This window comes from Hemiscyllium ocellatum, chromosome 5 (assembly GCF_020745735.1).
Source record: "Hemiscyllium ocellatum isolate sHemOce1 chromosome 5, sHemOce1.pat.X.cur, whole genome shotgun sequence".
NCBI classification, from domain to species: domain Eukaryota; kingdom Metazoa; phylum Chordata; class Chondrichthyes; order Orectolobiformes; family Hemiscylliidae; genus Hemiscyllium; species Hemiscyllium ocellatum.
Genome location: NC_083405.1, coordinates 112,289,225 through 112,309,157, shown reverse-complemented (window position 1 = coordinate 112,309,157; position 19,933 = coordinate 112,289,225). Strand labels below are relative to the sequence as shown.

Below are 19,933 nucleotides of genomic sequence, written 5' to 3'. Positions count from 1 at the left end.
GACAAATAATATTTTTGTGAGTGATACCTCTCCTTCTGGCTTGACAAACGGTATAAGTTTTGCAGTGTTTGTCAAGAGGCCCTTCAAAGATCCCAGGCAAGACCTAAATAAGAGACTTGTGTCTGAGTGTCGCTTCAGGATTCTACAATTGCTGTTGAACTCCATTTGCATAGTTGAACGGCCTCGTGCCTGTGTTGGGGGTGGGGGAGGGAAGGCAGATTGCTCATCCACTTGCAAGTCCAGCTCAGTGTGGCATCAGTTTGGGTCACCATGAGATATATAGGAGCAGAATTGGGCCATTCGGCCCATCGATTCCACACGGACCTTCCGAAGAGCATCCCACTCTGACCCAGCCCCCAATCTATCCCCATAATCCCCGCATTTAACATGTCTAATCCATCTGCACATCATGCACAATTTAGCATGGTCAATCCTCCTAACCTGCACATCTTTAGACAGTGGAATGAAACTGGAGCACCCGGAGGAAACCCACATAGACACGGGGAGAATGTAAAAACTCCACACAGACAGTCAGCTGAGGTTGAAATCCAACCTGGGTCCCTGGCCTGGTAAGGCAGCAGTGTGAATCACTGAGCCAAGAAGCTGCCCTATTCAATCATGGCTGGTATGTTTCTCAACTTCATTCTCCCTGTAACCTTTGATCCCCTCACCGACAAAGAATCTACCTATCTCAGTCAATGACTTGGTCTCCACAGCCTTCTGTGGCAATGTGTTCCACAGATTTACCACCCTCTGGCTGAAAGAACTCATCTCAGTTCTAAAGGGGCATCCCTTCACTTGTTATATCTTTGTGTTCCAGTCTTACCTACTGGTGGAAACATTTTCTCCAGGTCCACTCTACCCAGGCCTCTCAATGTTCGGTAAGTTTCATGGGTCAGGTGTGTCAATGGGGCAATCCTCCTTATCCACCACTTTACAACATCTAGCTGCTAGTTGTTTTCTGGTGTAGTCGTGAGTTCATTCTCTCAGCTCTGGTTTCATGGGTTTGTTTTTCTCCTGTTTTCTATAAAACATTTGATCAACCCTTAAACTGAAAACCTTATTGTGGAAGTATGATCCTCGAACAGGCCGGAATCCTTCGTTAGGTTTCACTCAGGTTCTACCCCCATTTCCTCGAGAGTTGGCTGTCTTGACTCAAAAAGAGATTGTTGTGCTTCTCTGAACAGCTCATTGCTTGGCGTTAATTCATTCATGTCTAGCTTGTGATATGGTGATATTTATCTCAGCAATAAACTGAACTGATTCGGGTGGAGCTAAGGCTGCTTTTTGCGGTGATAGCTCAATTTAAGTATACTTTTCACCAAAGTTGAATAATCACTTTAAACCAATCAATGTTTGGACATTAATTGGAAAAGATTTGTGCATTGGGAGACTGTGCATAAATTTCAGATTATTAAGAAATTAATTCTTAAATTATATTTAACGGGCTCAGCAAATGAGCATTTGGAAGGGAAGCACCCTATCAGAAAACTTGATGAAAGAAGGATTTTATCTCTCCCCCTAAAGTGCTTGTCATGTCAGTTTTTGGGCCAACAGTTTGCGTTTCTGATTCAATGTTGTTGAATTTTGTTGATTTTCAGCTACAGTGTAAGAAAATGGGGGATTGTGTGATTCTGTCAGGCAATTCATTGTCGATGGGGCAATGGAGCTCCGTATTACTGGGAACAGTTTTTGAGACTGGTCGTGATGGGGGCAGGAGAGGGTTGCGGTGAGGAGACGGCGTGAAGCTGTCTTCTGAAGAAACGGGGGAGATTTGGAGGTTAGCTTTTCACGTTCTTTTGTTGAAGTCCATATTAAAAATCACAAGCCAGTGCCTGTGCCTGCTGTCCCTCCGCAGTTGGCAGAAACTGATCTTGCTCCGGTGGTTTCTTTACCCAGGTGCCCAGGTCGGCTTTCCGCAATGCCTTAAACAGCTGCTGCTTGGCCACCTGGTATGGCTCGGCTGCCAGTTTGGCTTCGCAGTACATGGATGGCGCTCCCTGCAGGTTTGAGCCTCGTGTACTCAGCTGTGGAAGGGAAGAGAACAGAACGAGTGAGCCGGCGCAGGCAGGAGACTCAAACAGATGTGCAATTTCCACATTTAGTTTCTCCAAGCAGTTTCCCGGCTTTCACACTTTGTCTACTTCCCATGAAGGATTTTATATAAAAATAAGAGCATTAAAATAATGATACGGGTCTGATCACTGCTGTTGCTGGTGCTGGTGCAGGTGCAATGAAATGTTATAAGGCATTTGCATATAAAGACTAAAACTCCATCTGTGCTAAAATTGAAATGATTTCAAATAAATTACAACGTAGGCTGAAGCACTTCCAAAAATATACTCCTTTGTCATTGCAATGTTTAATGAAAGGCTTCTTCACTACTAGGTAGGCCTGGTTTAGTTGTCGGCAGAATTGTCCAGGATTCGAGGGTTTGAGTTATAAGATGAAGTTATAATCACTTCACAGAGCCTAGTACCAAATCATTTGTCACTGGTTTAATCAGATTTTAGTCATTGGCAAGCTGGAGTCTGGCAATGTCTACCATGCTGGACTTTGATGTTGTAATGCAAGTTTATAATATGTTCTTACTATTATTGGTCATAGAGTAGAGGTAGGTGGGTTTGGGTCTTTGTTCTGTGAAGGTGCCTTGGTTCTTTTTAATGATCAGAAACTTTTTTTTTAGCAATGATTCAAGAAGTCGTGAGATGAAAATAAATGAATGGACAAGCTATTGGGTGAAATCATTGCTGATGTTTTATTAACTTGAAAACAGCCCACATTACAGAAGAGGAGGTTCTGGCAGTCTTAAAAAAGTTTGGGAGAAGATTTGTAGCTCGGGTGCTCGTTGTTGTGGTTTTGTTCGTCGAGCTGGGAATTTGTGTTGCAGACGTTTCGTCCCCTGTCTAGGTGACATCCTCAGTGCTTGGGAGCCTCCTGTGAAGCGCTTCTGTGATCTTTCCTCCGGCATTTGTAGTGGCTTGAATCTGCCGCTTCCGGTTGTCAGTTCCAGCCGTCCGCTGCAGTGGTCGGTATATTGGGTCCAGGTCGATGTGCTTATTGATTGAATCTGTGGATGAGTGCCATGCCTCTAGGAATTCCCTGGCTGTTCTCTGTTTGGCTTGTCCTATAATAGTAGTGTTGTCCCAGTCGAACTCATGTTGTTTGTCATCTGAGTGTGTGGCTACTAAGGATAGCTGGTTATGTCGTTTCAAACCACTACAAATGCCGGAGGAAAGATCACAGAAGCGCTTCACAGGAGGCTCCCAAGCGCTGAGGATGTCACTTAGACAGGGGACGAAACGTCTGCAACACAAATTCCCAGCTCGGCGAACAGAATCACAACAGTCTTAAAAAAAAATAAAGGTGGATAAATGTCCAGGACCTTATCAAGTATATCACAGGATGCTGTGGGAAGTGAGGGAAGAAAGTTTGAGCCCTCTAGCAGACATATTTGCATCATGTATAGCCACAAATGAGGTGCTGGAGGACTGGAGGGTGGCTAATGTTGTGCCTTTATTTCTGAAAAGTTGTAAGGAGAAGCCTGGGAACTACAGACCAGTGAGACAGACATCAGTGGTGGGTAAGTTGTTGCGAGTGATTTTAAGAGGAAGGATTTACGTGCATTTGGAGAGGCAAGAGTTGATTAGGAATAGTCAGCATGGTTTTGTGTGTGGGAAATCATGTCTCACAAACTTGATTAAGATTTTGAGGATGTGACCAAATAGATGGATGAGGGCAGAGCAGTAGACGTTGTCTACATGGACAAAGAACATTTGATCAGGTTCCACATTGTAAATTGGTTAGTAAAGTTAAATCACATGAGATTCAGGGGGAGATTGCCAATTGGACACAAAATTGGCTTAACAGTAGGAGGTGGTGAAGGGCTGGTTTTTCAGACTGGAGGCATGTGACCAGCAATGTTCTGTAGGGATAGGTGATGAGGCCACTGTTGTTTGTCATTTATATAAATGATTTGGCTGAGAATTTAGTCGGCATGGTTGGTAAGTTTGAGGATGACACCAAAATTTGTGGCATAACGGACAGCGAAGAAGGTTATACTGCTGATGTAATGAAATGTTATACGGCATTTGCATATAAAGACTAAAACTCCATCTGGGATCTTGATCAATTGGTTCAATAGGCTGAGAAATGGCAGAAAGAGTTTAATTTGGATAAATGTAAGGCATTGCATTTTGGTAAAACGAATAAGGGCCGGATGTATATAGTCAATGGTAAGGCCCTGGGTAGTGCTGTTGAATAGAGAGACCAGGCTTTCAGTTACTTTGAAAGTTGTGTAGCATGTTGACAGGGTGGTTAAGAAGGCATTTAGCACGCGTGCCTTCATTGCTCAACTATTGAGTATCGGAGTTGGGATGTCATCTTGAGGTTGTACAGGATGTTGGTGAGGCCACTTTTGGAGTACTGTCCGCAGTTCTGGTCGCCCAACTGTAGGAAGGATATTTTTAAATTGGAGAGGACTCAGAAAAGATTTACAAGGACATTGCTGGGATTGGAGGTTTTGAGTTATAAGGAGAAGCAGTACTGGCTGGAAATTTTTGCACTGGACTGTAAGAGGTTGAGTGGTGACTTCATAGGGGTTTATATAATCATGACGGGCATAGATAAGGTGAATAGCAAAGTTTTTTTTCCCTCAAATAGGGGAGTTCAAAACTAGAGGACATATTTTTAAGATGTGAAGAGAAAGAATAAAAAGAGTCTTAAGGGGCAAATTTCTCACTCACGGGGTGGTTGGGCTGTCTGTTGAATGAACAGCTAGAAGAAGTAATAGTTGCAGGAACAGTTACAATAGTTAGGAGACTTAGTTAGGTGCATGAATCAGCAAGGTTTAGAGGGATATAGGCCAAGCAAGGCAGGTGGAACTCGTTTAGTTTGTGCAACATGGTTGGCATGGATGAGTTGCTCAGAAGGGTCTGTTTCCATGATGTATGACTCTATGTCTTTCTAAGTTGATGACCTGTAGAATGAATTGTCAGAGGCCCGAAGCAGGTTCGGCAGAAGAGAAAGATTCAGACCAGCAACAGAGCAGTTTATTTTCAGCAACGTCCAAGCCATGAGAGCTGGAAGAAAACCTTAGGCTGTTTCACCTGTCCAAGTACTATAGTCAGAACTGGAGAAACTGTGAGGATTACTTAGAGTTCAGTGAAGAAATATTAATGAATGCCCCTGTGTTCTGGGGCAAACACTGATAGAAAGACCATAAGACCAGAAAATATGGGAGGTAATTAGGCCATTCAGCCCATCAGATCAGCTCCACCATTTGATCATGACTGATTGGCTTCTCAACTCCATTCTCCCATCTTCTTCACCTTACTCTTGATCCACTTACTAATCAGGAACCTATCTATCTTTGTCTTAAATTAACTCAATGACTTGGCATCCACAGCCCTCTGCAGCAGTGAGTTCCACAGAATCCTAAAGAGTCATTCTTTCTTTCTGAGGCTGTGCCCTCGGATCCTAGTCTCTCCTATTAGTGGAAACATCTTCTCCATGTTCACACTATCCAAGTGTCTCATTGTTATGTAAGTTGCAATGAGATCCCCATTTATCTAATACCATCGAGTACAGATATGGAGTCCTCATCCACTCCTTGTATGACAAGCTCTTCGTCCCCAGGATCATTCTTGTAAACCTCCTCTGGAACCCCTCCAATGCCAGTGCATCCTTCCATACATACAGGACCCAAAAATGCTCACGATATTCCAAACGCAGTTTGACCAGAGCCTTATACAGCCTCAGCAGTATGTCCTGCTCTTGTACTCTCGCCCTTTTGAAATGAATACTAACATTTCATTTTCCTTCCTAACTGCCAACTGACCCTGCATATTAACCTTAAGTGAATCCTGAATTAGGATTCCCAAGTCCCTTTGTGCTTCAGTTTTCAGAAGCCTTTCCCCATTTTGAACATTGTTGACACATCTATTCTTCCCACAATAATGCATAACCTCACACTTTCCCACATTGTATTCCATCTGTTACTTGTTTGCCTACTCTCTGAGCCTGTGCAAGTCATTTTGCAGCCTCTCTGCTTCCTCACCAGTACCTGTCCCTCCACCTACCTTTGTGCCATCTGCAAACTCAGCAACAGTGCCCTCAGTTCCAGTTTCCAGGTTGTTAATGAATAACGTGTATAATCGTACTCCCAACACTGACCTCTGCGGAACTTCACTAGTCACCAGATGCTATCCTGAGAAATACCCCTTTGTCCCAACTCTCTGATGCTTGCCAGTTAGCCAATCCTCTGTCCATGCCAGGGCCTTGCCCCTAATACCATGCGGTCTTACCGTATTTAGCAGCCTCCTGTGTAGCGACTTATCAAAGGCCTTCTGAAAATTCAAACAGATTACATCCATTGGCTCTCCTTTGTTTAACTTGCTTGTTAACACCTCAAAGACTTTTAACAGATTTGTCAGGCATGACCTCCACTTGTCAAAGCTGTGCTGACCCAACCTTATTTTATGCTGCTCATCTAAGTACTCTGCAATTTCATCCTAAGTAAGGGACTCTAAAATCTTGGTAACAAACAAGGTCAGGCTAACCAGCTTGTAGCTTTCTGTCTTCTAACTCTCTCCCTTGTTAAAGAGGGTTGTTACCTTAGTCATTTTCTCATCCTTTGGGAACCATAAGACCATAAGACCATAAGACATAGGAGTGGAAGTAAGGCCATTCGGCCCATCGAGTCCACTCTGCCATTCAATCATGGCTGATGGGCATTTCAACTCCACTTATCAGCATTCTCCCCGTAGCCCTTAATTCCTCGTGACATCAAGAATCTATCAATCTCTGCCTTGAAGACATTTAGCGTCCCGGCCTCCACTGCACTCTGCGGCAATGAATTCCACAGGCCCACCACTCTCTGGCCGAAGAAATGTCTCCGCATTTTTGTTCTGAATTAACCCCCTCTAATTCTAAGGCTGTGTCCACGGGTCCTAGTCTCCTCGCCTAACGGAACGTCCCTGACCCCAGTGATTCCTGAAAGATCACCACCAATGAGAGAATCACATTTGGTGAAAGTGCATAAATTTATCAATTGAAAGTATGACTTTGTCAGTTGAGAAAGAAATTTTAAAGTGTAGTTGGGAATGATACCTCATTTGGGCTGATGTCTGTCAGGATACTCCTGGGAGGAAGGGCTGAACCTTTCCTTTTGCTACTTATGATGAGATATTTTCAAATTATTTCACCAAATGCAGTTTTATCTTTTCTCGTATGGTAAAACAATGCAGTCTTGTGGTCGTGACTGAACACCATTGTAACAGCCTGATAAAAATAAAACTTACTGTCTATTGATCCAGTCTCACCCTTCGACCTGACTTAAGATCATATGACCATAAGAATTAGAAGCAGGAAGTAGGCCATTTGGCTCCCTCCCCCATCCATTCAGTAGGATCATGTCTCATCCAACATTCCTCACATGAATTTTGCTGCATTTTCACCATAACCCTTGATTCCCCAACTGATCAAGAATCTATCTATCTCATCCTTAAATATGTACAAGGACTCTGCCCTACAGCTCCCTGTGGCAAGGAATTCCAAAGACCCACAACCCTCTGAGTGAAGAAATTCCTCCTCAACTCAGTCGTAAATTGATGCTCATTTATTTTGAGACCATGCTCTCTTATCCTAGACTCTCCTGTGAGTGGAAACATTCTCTTAGTGTCTACCTTGTCAAGACCATCAAGAATCCTATCTGTTTCAATGAGATTATGTCTCATTCTTCTGAACTCCAGTGAGCAGAGTCCCAACCTGTTTAGCCTTTATTCATAAGACAATCCATCCATATCAGGGATTATCCTAGTGAACCTCCTCTGAACTGCCTCCAATGAAATGATATCTTGCCTTAATTAAGGGAACAAAAAACGCTCACAGTAGTCCAGATATGGTCTCACCAACAACTTGCATATTTGTAGTAAGACATTCCTTCTCTTTTATTCCAAGTCCTTTGAAGTAAGGACCAACGCTCCATTAATCTTCCTGATTATCTGCAGCACTTGCGTACACAAAATCTAAGCTAATCTCCCAGTACCATCCTGTGAAACTGCTAGAGATGCTGTGTCTCCGATGGGATGTTAAACCAATGACCCAACATAAATATAAATATAAACATTTGGATAAATATAAATAGAGATAAAACTAAATATCAAAATAAATAAATATAAAACAGATATAAATTCTCCCAAAGTGAAAAAGAATATTTGAGTCCCATCTGATGTTCAAGCCAATATTCATCCCACAGTCAAACAAGTAAATCAATAAATAATCTGTTACATTCCTGTATGGCTAGGTGTGTCATGTGTTTGCGTGTGTGCATACATGTGTGAATGTGAGTGCATGTGCATGTGTGTGTGTTTGTATGTGAAGATCATTGGGGTCTGTGAGTGTATGGTGATAGTGTGCGTGTGTAAATGTCGGCGTGTGTGGGTGAATGCGCCTGTGTGCATGTTGGTGGCGTGTACGTGTATGTTACTGCGGTGTGTGTATGTTGGTGTGTTTGTGTGTGTTGGTGCATGTATATGTTAATGGTCTGTGTGTGTAGCTCGCATTTGTGTATGCTGGTGTGTGTATGTTGGTGAGGAGTCTGTGCATGTTGGTGTGTGTGTCTGTTAGTGGGGTGTATGCATATGTTGATGTGTGTGCATGTTGGTGGTGGGATGTGTGTTTCTGTTAGTGAGGTGTATGTGTATGTTGGTGGGGTGTGTGAATGTCGATGTGTATGTATGTTGGTGGGGTGTGTACATGTTGGGGTGTGTGTATGTTGGTGGGGTGTGTATATGTTGGTGTGTGTGTTGGTGGGGTGTATGTGTTGGTAGGGAGCTTGTGTATGTTGGTGTGTCTGTGTATGTTGATGGGGTGTGTGTATATATTGGTGTGTGTATATATTGGTGTGTTTGCATGTGTATGTTTGTTGTGTGTGTGTAAATTGATGTGTTTGTGGAATGTGTATGTTGTGTGTGAATGTTGGTGAGGGTGTGTGTGCATACTGGTGTATGTTGGTTTGTATGCATGTTGGTATGTATGTATGTTGGTATGTATGTATGTTGATGGGGAATGTGTGTATGTTGAAGGGATGTGTTTGCATGGTGTGCCTGTGTGCATGTATATTGGCATGTGTGTGTGTATGTTGGTGTGTTGTGGGTGTATGTTAGTGGGGAATTTGTGTGAGTGTGCATGTTGGTGTGTGTGTGTATATTGGTGATGTGTGAGTGTCTGCTGGTGTGGTGTGTGTGTGTATGTTTGTGTGTTGATGTGTTTGTGTGTATATTAATGTGGTGTGTGTATGTTTGTGTGTGTATATGTTGGTGGGGTGTATGAATATGTTGGTGTGTTTGTTGATGTGTGTATGGCGATGTGTTTGCGTGTGTATATGTTGGTGGTATCTGTGTCCGAATGCTGGCGTGTATGTTGGTTGGGTGTATGTGTATGGTTGGGTGTATGTGTATGTATGTGTTGTGTGTATATGTTGGTGCATTTGTGTGTGTATGTTGGTGGTGTTTATATGTTGATGTGTATGTGCTCGTGTGTATACGTTGGTGGGGTGTGTGTGTATGCTGGTGGGTGTGTATGCTGGTGTATTTGTATGTTGGCGTGATTGTATGTGTATATATGTTGGTGGTGGGTGTATGTTGGTAGGGTGTGTACAGGTTGGAAGGGTGTGTGTGAATATTGACATGCGTGTATGTTGGTGGGGTGTGTGTCTATATTGTTGAGGTTGTGTATATATTGTTGGAGTGTGTGAATATGCTGGTGTGTTTGTGTGCTTATGTTGATGTGTTTGTGTGTGTGTATGTTGGTGTAAGCATATGTTGCTGGTGTGTGTGTTGGTGTGTTACTTAGATTAGATTACTTAGATTACTTACAGTATGGAAACAACAAGTCCACACCGACCCGCCGAAGCGCAACCTACCCAAACCCATTCCCCTACATTTACCCCTGACCCTAACATTACGGGCAATTTAGCATGGTCAATTCACCTAACCTGTACATTTTTGGACTGTGGGAGGAAACCGGAGCACCTGGAAGAAACCCACGCAGACACAGGGAGAATGTGCAAACTCCACACAGTCGCCTGAGGCGGGAATTAAACTCGGGTCTCTGGCGCTGTGAGGCAGCAGTGCTAACCACTGTACCACTGTGCCGCTCATGTGTGTGTATGTTGGTGGTGTATGTATGTTGATGTGTTTGTGTGTCTGTTGGTGTGTATACATTGGTGGGTGTATGCTGGTGGGTGTGTCGGCTGGTGTGTGTGTATGTTGGTGTGATTGTATATGTGAATATGGTGGTGGTGTGGGTATGTTGGTAGGTTGTATGCATATGTTGTTGTGTATATGTGTGCATATGTTGGTAGGGTGTGTGTGTATTTTGGCATGTGTGTATGTTGGTGGTGTGTGTACGTGTATGTTGCAGTGTGTGTATGGTGGTGGGGTGTGTATATGCTGATGTGTGTGTATGTTTGTAGGGTGTGTATGTATGTTGGTGTGTGTATATTGGTAGGGTGTGTGTATGTTGGTGGAGTGGTGGAGTGTGTGCATATGTTGGTGTGTTTGTGTGTGTCTATGTTGGTGGGGTGTGTATATATGTTGGTGTGTTTGCGTGTGTCTGTTTGTGGTGTATGTATATTCATGTGCCTGTGTGAATGCAAATGTTATGTGTGAATGTTGTTGAGGGTGTGTGTGCATGTTGGTGTATGTATGTGTGTATGTTGGTTTGTGTGTATGTTGGTGGGGTGTGTGAGTGTATGTTGATGGGGTGTGTGTGTATGGTGTGTCTGTGTGTGTATGTCGGTGTGGGTATGTTGGTGTGTTTGCGTGTGTATGTTAGTGGGTTATTTGTGTGTGTTGGTGTGTGTACATTGGTGTCTGTGTTCGTATGTTGGCGTATTTGTGTCTATATTGGGGTGCATATGTTGGTGGGGTATGTATATATTTTGGTATGTCCATGTCTGTTGGTTGTGTGTGTGTATGTTAGTGGTGTCTGTGTATGTTGATGTGTATGTATGCTGGCGTGTGTTTATGTTGGTGGGGTGTGTGTGTACGTTGGTGTGTGTGTGTATGTTGGTGGAGTGTGTGTATGTTGGTGGGGTGTGTATATATGTTGGTGTGTGTGGTTGGCGTGTGTGTATGTTGGTATGTGTGTAAGTTGGTGGGGAGTGTGTGTGTATGTTGGTGTATGTGTATGTTGGTGTCTGTCTATGATGGTAGGCATGATTTAGAGATGCCGGTGTTGGACTGGGGTGTACACAGTTAGAAATCACACAACACCAGGTTATAATCCAACAGGTTTAATTGGAAGCACACTAGCTTTCCGAGCGACGCCTGATCACCTGATGAAGGAGTGTCGCTTCAAAAGCTAGTGTGCTTCCAATTAAACCTGTTGGACTATAACCTAGTGTTGTGTGATTTTTACCTATGTTGGTGGGGCGTGTGTGTATGTTAGTGTATGCATGTTAATGGGCTGTGTATGTTGATATGTGTGTATGTTGGTGTGTGTGTGTATATGTTGGTGGGATGTGTATGTATGTTGGTGTGTGCGCATGTTGGTGTGTGCATGTATTGATGGGGTTTGTGTATGTTGGTAGTGTGTGTTGGTAGGCTGCGTATGTATGTTGGTATGTGTGCATATTGGTAGGGTGTGTGTATATGTTGGTGGGATGTGTGTGAATGTTGGTGTGTTTGTATGTTGGTGGGATGTGTGTGTATGTTGGTGTGTGTATATATACGTTGATGTGTGTGTATGTTGATGTGTGTGTATGTTGGTGTTTGTATGTATGTGTTGGTGTGTGCGTATATGTTGGTGTGTGCATATTTTGGTGTGTGCATGTATGTTGGTGGGGTGTGTATATGTTGGAGGGGTATGTTTGTATGTGTTTGCATGCCCAGTGCAGGATATCAGCATCATATTAGTGGAGACTGGAGGATAGGAGATGTTAGTTGGAAATGCAGTTGCTGATCTTAATTTCTCACATTTGGCCACACGGCAGTCCTCGGGGTCAGACCCTGGACATCGATTTCTCTGGCCAGCTGCTCCCACTTCCTTCTGAAGGAAGTGCTCCAGGGCATGCTGCAGCAATATATAGCTGGGTGTATACTTGGTCAGCTGTTACACTCAATACTTTTTAATGAGATTTTATTGATTTTCCATCAGATTTTTTTCCCATTGAAAGCTCAATTGATTTTCTATCATAAGCAACCTGTCCTTTTTAAAGTCATATACAGTGTATACTTAGCAAGAACTATAAGGATAAAATTTTTTTTTTTGCTTCTGTTTTTGAGCGCTGCTTAGCTTGTGTCAATCCCTTGAGGGAGGCATTGCAAAAACTTCATGCTACCTCCTTGTTTTGAATGATTGTAATATTCAGCCAGTGTGATGCACCCAGCTGGCTGGCTGAATGCTCAACATGGGATCCCAACTGTATTCACTTAAGTCTACCCCTTAAACAGGGAGCTGTACACATTACCCAGAAACTAGTCCTAACTGCCTATAGTTCACGTGATTGTCAGAGAAGAACACCATGTGGAGCAATGGACAAGACAGTAGGCTATACAGTTCTCAGATGTGACCTTAGTAGGTTGACAGGAGGAGATAGTCCAGGTTTCCCAAAGGGAATGGGAGCATGGGGCCAGAGAGATCATTTCCCAGAGCCTGACCCTAAGAACTTGGCTAGAGTGCCACAAAATGCTTAATGACCTCAAGAGGGTGGTCAAGGTCAGTGAGTACATCATCACATCTTCCATCCAGCGCACTACTAACCTCTCAGACTTCACAATGTGCTCAACCATCAGCATTACTTGGCAGTGAGAACTTAAAGGGCTTATGCCCGAAACATCCATTCTCCTGCTCCTCGGATGCTGCCTGGCCTGCTGTGTTTTTCTAGCACCACATTTTTCAACTCTGATCTCCAGCATCTGCAGTCCTCACTTTCTCCTAGTGAGAACTTAAGCCAGTCTTCTGAAGACCTGCCACTGAAGCCAGCCTCACACCCAATTTAACAGGCTCCACATTTCCCCAAATATTCAGTGATGGCAGGCACATTGCAATGCACTTGGTGACATTCCTCCTTGCAGGGCATAGCATCTCATAATCACAGGTAACTAAGCAGAACTGGAAAAGATCCAGGTAAACCTGCATCACCTAGGGCCAGCTGTGACACAGATGGTTGCATCAAGCATTGCTGACTGATTGATGATCTATTCCTGCCTTACTGCCCTTTTCAAATCCTGCTTCATCCTCAGCTTGCTAACCAGCAAGATGAAAGTGAGGACTGCAGATGCTGGAGATCAGAGCTGAAAATGTGTTGCTGGAAAAACAGGTCAGGCAGCATCCAAGGAGGAGGCATGCCCGAAACGTTGTCTCTCCTGCTCCTTGGATGCGCCTGGCCTGCTGTGCTTTTCCAGCAACACATTTTCAGCTCTAACCAACAAGATGAGCTTGTTACAACTAGTGTGACCACTGACTTCTTGCCATCCCAACCCCCTCTCCTAACTTTAAACCTTACTTTCTACATTTCTCCTTCACCTCTACTCCTCACCTTCAAATTGTATAACCTTTGATATCTGTACCACATATTGTTATAGCCACTCAATTCACCCCAATCTTCTGCTCAGCCCCACTTATTTGTCCCAAAGATGATTGCTGAAAACACAGACACCCTCACACAATGTTTCAATAAACTGCTTTGAAGTATTGTGGAGATCAGAGCTGAAAATGTGTTGCTGGAAAAACAGGTCAGGCAGCATATTGATTCCTGATGAAGGGCTTATGCTCGAAACGTCGAATTCTCTATTCCTGAGATGCTGCCTGGCCTGCTATGCTTTGACCAACAACACATTTGCAGCTGTGATCTCCAGCATCTGCAGACCTCATTTTTTACTCAATGAGGAATCAGGAACACTAACCCTTAAAGACATTCTTCTACTGGTGTCTGTTGAATTCAAACAAGACCCTTGGAATATTGGCTCAACACTAACTGACTGTGCCACACAGTCTCATCATTAAGGCTTGATTTATTGATAGTCTTTCAGATGATATGGTAATGCTGAATTAATTAAAAACTGAACACTTGTTGTGCTGAAAGATTTACACAACATTATTGTTCTAGATACAATGTTAGAGAGACATAATCCTTTAACTTGCCTCCAAAAGTAAGGAAAGCTTGCTTCAAGAAAATGGCATGTGCAGGAGAATCGTTCAAAATGTCAGATCAATAACTTATGAACAAAAGAAAATTGCTCTCACAACTAATTCAACTGGGATACAAATGCAAAGTCAAAGTTTAAAAGAATATTAGATTTTTAAAAATATCTGTTTTTCACTTACAATATAAATTAAACAGTAAAAGAATTTATGTTCCAACAACATAAGGCTGAGTAGCCTAATTATATAGCCAAAGTAACATCTGAAATTACACCAACTCATTACTGACAGGAGTATTAGTATAGCATTTAACTAAGGAAGACATGGAAATAAATTGAAAAGGATTTACATTGAGTTGAAGAGCTTCAGGCTCCCAGTTTTGAAATTTCCTAATATTAATAAAACGTTGTGTAGAGAATACAGATTTTATATCATTGGGGTTACTGGATACAGACCACTTATAAGAAATAATTTTCACTAGATCTGACTACATAGAGGAAATTCCTAGCACAAGGAAACCTCATTCATGACATTTACTACATTACTGATCAAGCCCCTCAGGGATGTATCTTATTAACTGATAAAGTGTAAATCTAACAACCCATACATTATTGAAGATGATGAATTTTGAATGGGAAACATTATGTGAATAGTCTATAAGACTTGAAAATATCAACAGGCTTTGAGTCAATCACTGCATACAATATTTCATTTATTCTTTCATTGGAAATTGTTTCCTTTCCTTAACAGCCCTTGAGAGATCTGAAAGGACCTGTATCAATGCAAGTGTGTCTTCCTTTAAGAGGGATTGCATCCATGAACACCACTATGCACAGGTTATTCATAGAGTAATAAGTCATGGAGGAACTTCGGAATTGTTTGCAATCCATTTTCCTTCCCGGCCCAGGCAGGAAGGCCCTGACAATCAGAGGGAACTATACCCCCTCTGGTAGGGGACCCAGTGCATGGAGGTGGTTTATGTCACTGGTGAGACTCTTCCTTGTGTTATGAATAATCTGGCTTAGATTGGCATTTCTCCCCATCTCCCCACCCCCATTTCTTGGGATGCTGGCTTGGCTGAAGCCTCCCCATGGAGCTGGGAAACATTGAAGTCTCCATTGCTGCAGCCCAGGAAACTTGCCCTACGCAAGCTATCCAAACTGACTTGTTGTCTCTGAGTCACAGAGTCACAGAAATGTTGTGTTGCAGAGTAAAGCCATTGTGCCAGCACTGGCCCTGTGGATGAGAAGTATAACTTAGTGTCATACTCCTTGTCTTCAGCTGCACAGAATTTCTATTTGAATAATCTTCCAAAAACCTCTTGAATGCCTCAATTTCCGTCTGTGTGTGTGTCTGTCTGTGTCTGTCTGTCTGTATGTGTGTCTGTGTGGGTCTCTGTGTGTGTCTGTCTTCCAGGCAGTGCATTCCAGACCCAAAGCACTCATTGTGTGAAAAAGTTTCCTCTCACATTACAAGTGCTTCTTTTGCAAATTACGTTAAACCTGAGTTCTCTTGTTCTTTCGAGTAGAAAGAGTTTGTCCCTATCTAGTCTCTTCCATATTATGTTAACCACTGCCAAACCTCTGCCATTCCTCACACTCAGAAAGTTGTCCACTGGCAGGATGATGCAAGTGACCAACAGATTGCAGCTCCCTGCCATAGTCTCATCCCTCCCCATCTCCTAGCTCACCACTTGTTAGTTGGAGAAAGTCCTTCCTATGTCCTTGTTCAATCAGATGGTGGACAGCAATTCTGACAGGCTTACACCATGTTGCCAACTGCTGATGGCAAATTCCAAGCTGTGCTAAAAGCTTGTTGACACTGGAGTACTGAGCTGTGAATCTCCTCTCTTACTTAGCACAATCAATGTGAACTATCCACTGCCAACTTTAGTTCACTCCAAACAATTTCTGTGAGAAGCAATACAATTGAAGTAATTGAGGATGTCAATATGATAATGACCATTCACCAATAACCAGCACTCTCTCCCTCCCTCAGGGTTGTTCTCTGTGGTTGTTAAGCTGTTAACAGGATATTGGCAAGGCCTCTTCTGGAGTACTATGTGCAGTTCTGGCCACCCTGTTATAGGAAGAATGTTAGTAAATTGGAAAGGACTCAGAAAAGAATTATCAAGAATGGAGGGTTTGAGACATAAAAATAGAATGGAAAGGCTGGGTCTTTTATCACTAGAGTGTAGGGGGTTGAGAGGTGACCTTTTTGAGGTTTATAAAACCATGAGGGGTACAGACAAGATGAATGGTAAATGTGCTTTCCCTAGATTGGGGCAGTTAAAAACTAGGGGGCATATCTTTAGGATGAGAGGAGCACATGAGGAGCAATTCTTTTACACAGAGTGTGTGGAATGAACTGCCAGAGGAAATAGTGGATGTGGGTACAGTTACAATGTTTAAAAGACATTTGAATGAATTCACAATAGGAAAGGTTTGGAGGCAAATGGACCAAAGTTGGGACCAGTTTAGTTTGAAAACATGGTTGGCGAGGACCGGTTCCACTGAAGGGTATGTTTCCGTGTTGTATCAGTATATGACTCTCTAACTTGTGGATGTCAAATATGCTTTGTGTGCTTGGGGCTGCAATGGGAAGCAATATCTGTTCAGTAAGGCATTTGGTAAGGTTCCACACAGCAGGGCTATTGAACAAAATACGGAATTTTGGGATTAAGGCTGATTTAGCAGTTTGGATCAGAAATTGGCTAGCTGAAAGAAGACAGAGGGTGGTGGTTGATGGAAAATGTTCATCCTGGAGCTCAGTTACCAATGGTGTGCCGCAAGGATCAGTTTTGGGGTCACTGTTGTTTGCCATTTTTATAAATGAACTGGATGTGGGTGTAGAGGGATGGGTTAGTAAATTTGCGGATGACACTAAGGTAGGCAGAGTTGCAGATAGTGTCAAAGTGGATTACAGAGGGACATAGATAAAATGCAGAGCTGGGCTGGAAGTGGGAAATGGAGTTTAATGCAGAAAAGTGTGAGGTAGTTCACTTCGGGAGAAGTAACAGGAATTCAGTGTACTGTGCTAACGGTAAAATTCTTGTCAGTGTAGATGAACAGAGAGATCTCAGTGTGCCAGGTGCATAAATCCCTGAAAGTTGCCACTCAGGTTTATAGGGTTGTTAAGAAGGCATATGGTGTGTTGGCATTTATTGGTAGGGAGATTGAGTTTTGGAGCCACGAGGTCATGTTTCAGTTATGCAAGACACTTGTAAGGCCGCACCTGGCGTATTATGTGCAGTTTTGGTCACCGCATTATAGGAAGGATGCGGAAGCTTTGGAAAGGGTTCAGAGGAGATTTATTAGGATGTTGCTTGGCATGGAAAGAAGGTCTTATGAGGAAAGGCTGAGGGAACTGAGGCTGTTTTCACTGGAGAGAAAAAAGTTGAGAGGTGACTTAATCGAGATGTATAAGATAATCAGCGGGTTAGATAGGATGGACAGTGAGAGCTTTTTTCCTCAAATGGTGAAAGCTAACATGAGGGGACATAGCTTTAAATTAAGGGGTCATAGATTTAGGACAGATATTAGGGATAGTTTCTTTACTCAGAGAGTAGCAGGGGCGTGGAAACACCTGCCTGTAACAGTAATGGACTCGTCGACGTTAAGGGCATTTAAACAGGCATTGGACATACATATGGATAATAATGGAACCGTCTAGGTTAGATGGGCATCAGATTAATTTCACAGGTCAGTGTAACATCGAGGGCCGAAGGGCCTATACTATGCTGTAATGTTCTAAGTTCTATGTTCTATCACTGTGGAAGGCAATAAACATACCAGAATCATATATAGAGAGTAGTCTGTGAAGTTGAAGTCTGTGCTTGCCTACCCGTAGTTCGGATAAAAATCAGCGTCACCACCAGTTTCGATCCCTCAACTGGTATTCTGTCTCCTGGTCCTGAGGGATAGGGCACCATTACAATAACCATGGGACACTTCAATATGTGGGTAGATTAGGAAAGTCAGGTCAGTAATAGATCTCATAAAAAGGAATTTGTGGAATATCTACAAGATGATTTTTTTGGAACAGCTTTAGGTAATGATGCTCATTTGAAGAGCTGGTGGAGGCATGCTGGGCTGAATGGCCTGATTCTGCACCATAATGAATCTGTGATTCTGTGACATCATTGAGAGGAGGGTACTCTCCACATGAATTGGGAGGTAAGGGGAGAAGATGCATTCAGAGCTAATGACTTGAGCATTGTCTTAACTCGCACATGTGGTCGGAAAAGCTAATCATTGAATTTTTTGGTTCTCCTCATAAATTGAGCATTGAGAAGAGATTCAATTGAGGCGTTCAAAATCATGAGGATCTAGTTGGAGTGGTGAAGAGAAAAACTGTTTCCATTGGTGGAAGGATTGCTAATCAGAAGATACCAGTTTAAAAGTGATTGGCAAAGGAATAAGGATGACATGAGGGAGAAGATGTTTATGCAGCAAGAGGTTAGGATCTGGACTGCACTGTCTGACAGTGTGCTGGCAGCTGAATCAGTTGTGGCTTTTGAGAGGGAATTTGCCAAGCACTGGATGAGGAAAGAAAAGAATCTGAGATAAAACGGAACAGGATAGGCACGTAGAACTAACTGAATTGCTGTTGCAGACAGATGGCATGCAGATAAACTCCTTCTCCACTGAAACCACTCTCTGTTTCTGTGAATTGAGGATATGAAGGAGAAATAACAACCTACATATTCACTGTCACAGGGACTTAAATGTTGTGGGAAAAATGACCTGAGTAACTTTGCTGGAGCCTTGCAGAATAAATTCTAACATTGGCAGAAGGACCCTATTGGGACAACTGACCAAATGTTTGCAAAAATACCTCCTATTTAAGAAGCATCTTGGGGAATGAGATAGCAACAGAGAAGCTTGTGAGCATAATCAGTGGAGGAAAGTGAAGGAGATGCTGGTATGATAGGGGTGGGAAATGCCAGGTTGGGTGAGTGAAGAATGTAGAAAAATATTTCAGAATCAGTGCCAATAGACCAGATCACTTAGTGTAGAAACATTGAAGTTCATGGGATATTGACATTCTGATGCGCTCTTGGACATGGTCGTCCTCTGTATAATAGGATGCACTAATAAATGAGTACTGATTGCTGCTGTAGCACAAAAAGCATGCATTGCTGGATCCTAAATATCTTTACCTTGCCATAAACCTTGGTCCACTGGGTATAAAGTGCACGTTTGCAGAGTCTGGACGAGTGACCCAAGTCTCCCTTTCCAGTTGTGGCATTATTGACCTCCAGGTCAGAGTCACCCAATGTCCAGTTTACACTGAAGCTTGGAGACTTCCCCTGCTGACGAAATCCAGTGCTACTGATGCCTGCAGAGAAATGAAAGCAAGTGAAATTAGAACAGAAGCAAAGGCCTATGTGATGAACCGACAAGGAAAGAAGTGCAGAGCCTTTCTCCTGGTAAGAAAATGTTAAAAACCTTTGTAGAAAGAATCGTGTGAAGTATGTGTACTCCCCAAACACACATTTTCTCTCACACATTATTTCAGAATGTCAATGATTTTTATCATTACCGAGGTTAAAAGGTATAAAAGGATGAGCTGTTGACTGGCTTCTCTTGATGTTAGAGTCATAGAGATGTACAGCATGGAAACAGACCCTTCGGTCCAACCTGTCCATGCCGACCAGATATCCCAACTCAATTTAGTCTCACCTGCCAGCACCCGGCCCATATCCCTCTAAACCCTTACTATTCATATACCCACCCAAATGCCTCTTAAATGTTGTAATTGTACCAGCCTCCACCACTTC

At 42.9% G+C, this 19,933-nt stretch overlaps 1 protein-coding gene across 1 annotated transcript in view; it reads right to left on the bottom strand.

Annotated features, from left to right (window-relative positions):
- Positions 1–1,814: 1,814 nt before the first annotated feature.
- Positions 1,815–19,933, bottom strand: part of adarb2 (adenosine deaminase RNA specific B2 (inactive)) — a 496,547-nt gene continuing 478,428 nt past the window's right edge. Inside the window, exons 10-11 of the mRNA XM_060825723.1 lie at positions 19,313–19,491; positions 1,815–2,027 (exon numbers count right to left, since the gene is read on the bottom strand). Coding sequence (XP_060681706.1) covers positions 1,815–2,027; positions 19,313–19,491 — 392 coding nt within the window. The remainder of the gene's footprint in view (positions 2,028–19,312; positions 19,492–19,933) is intronic.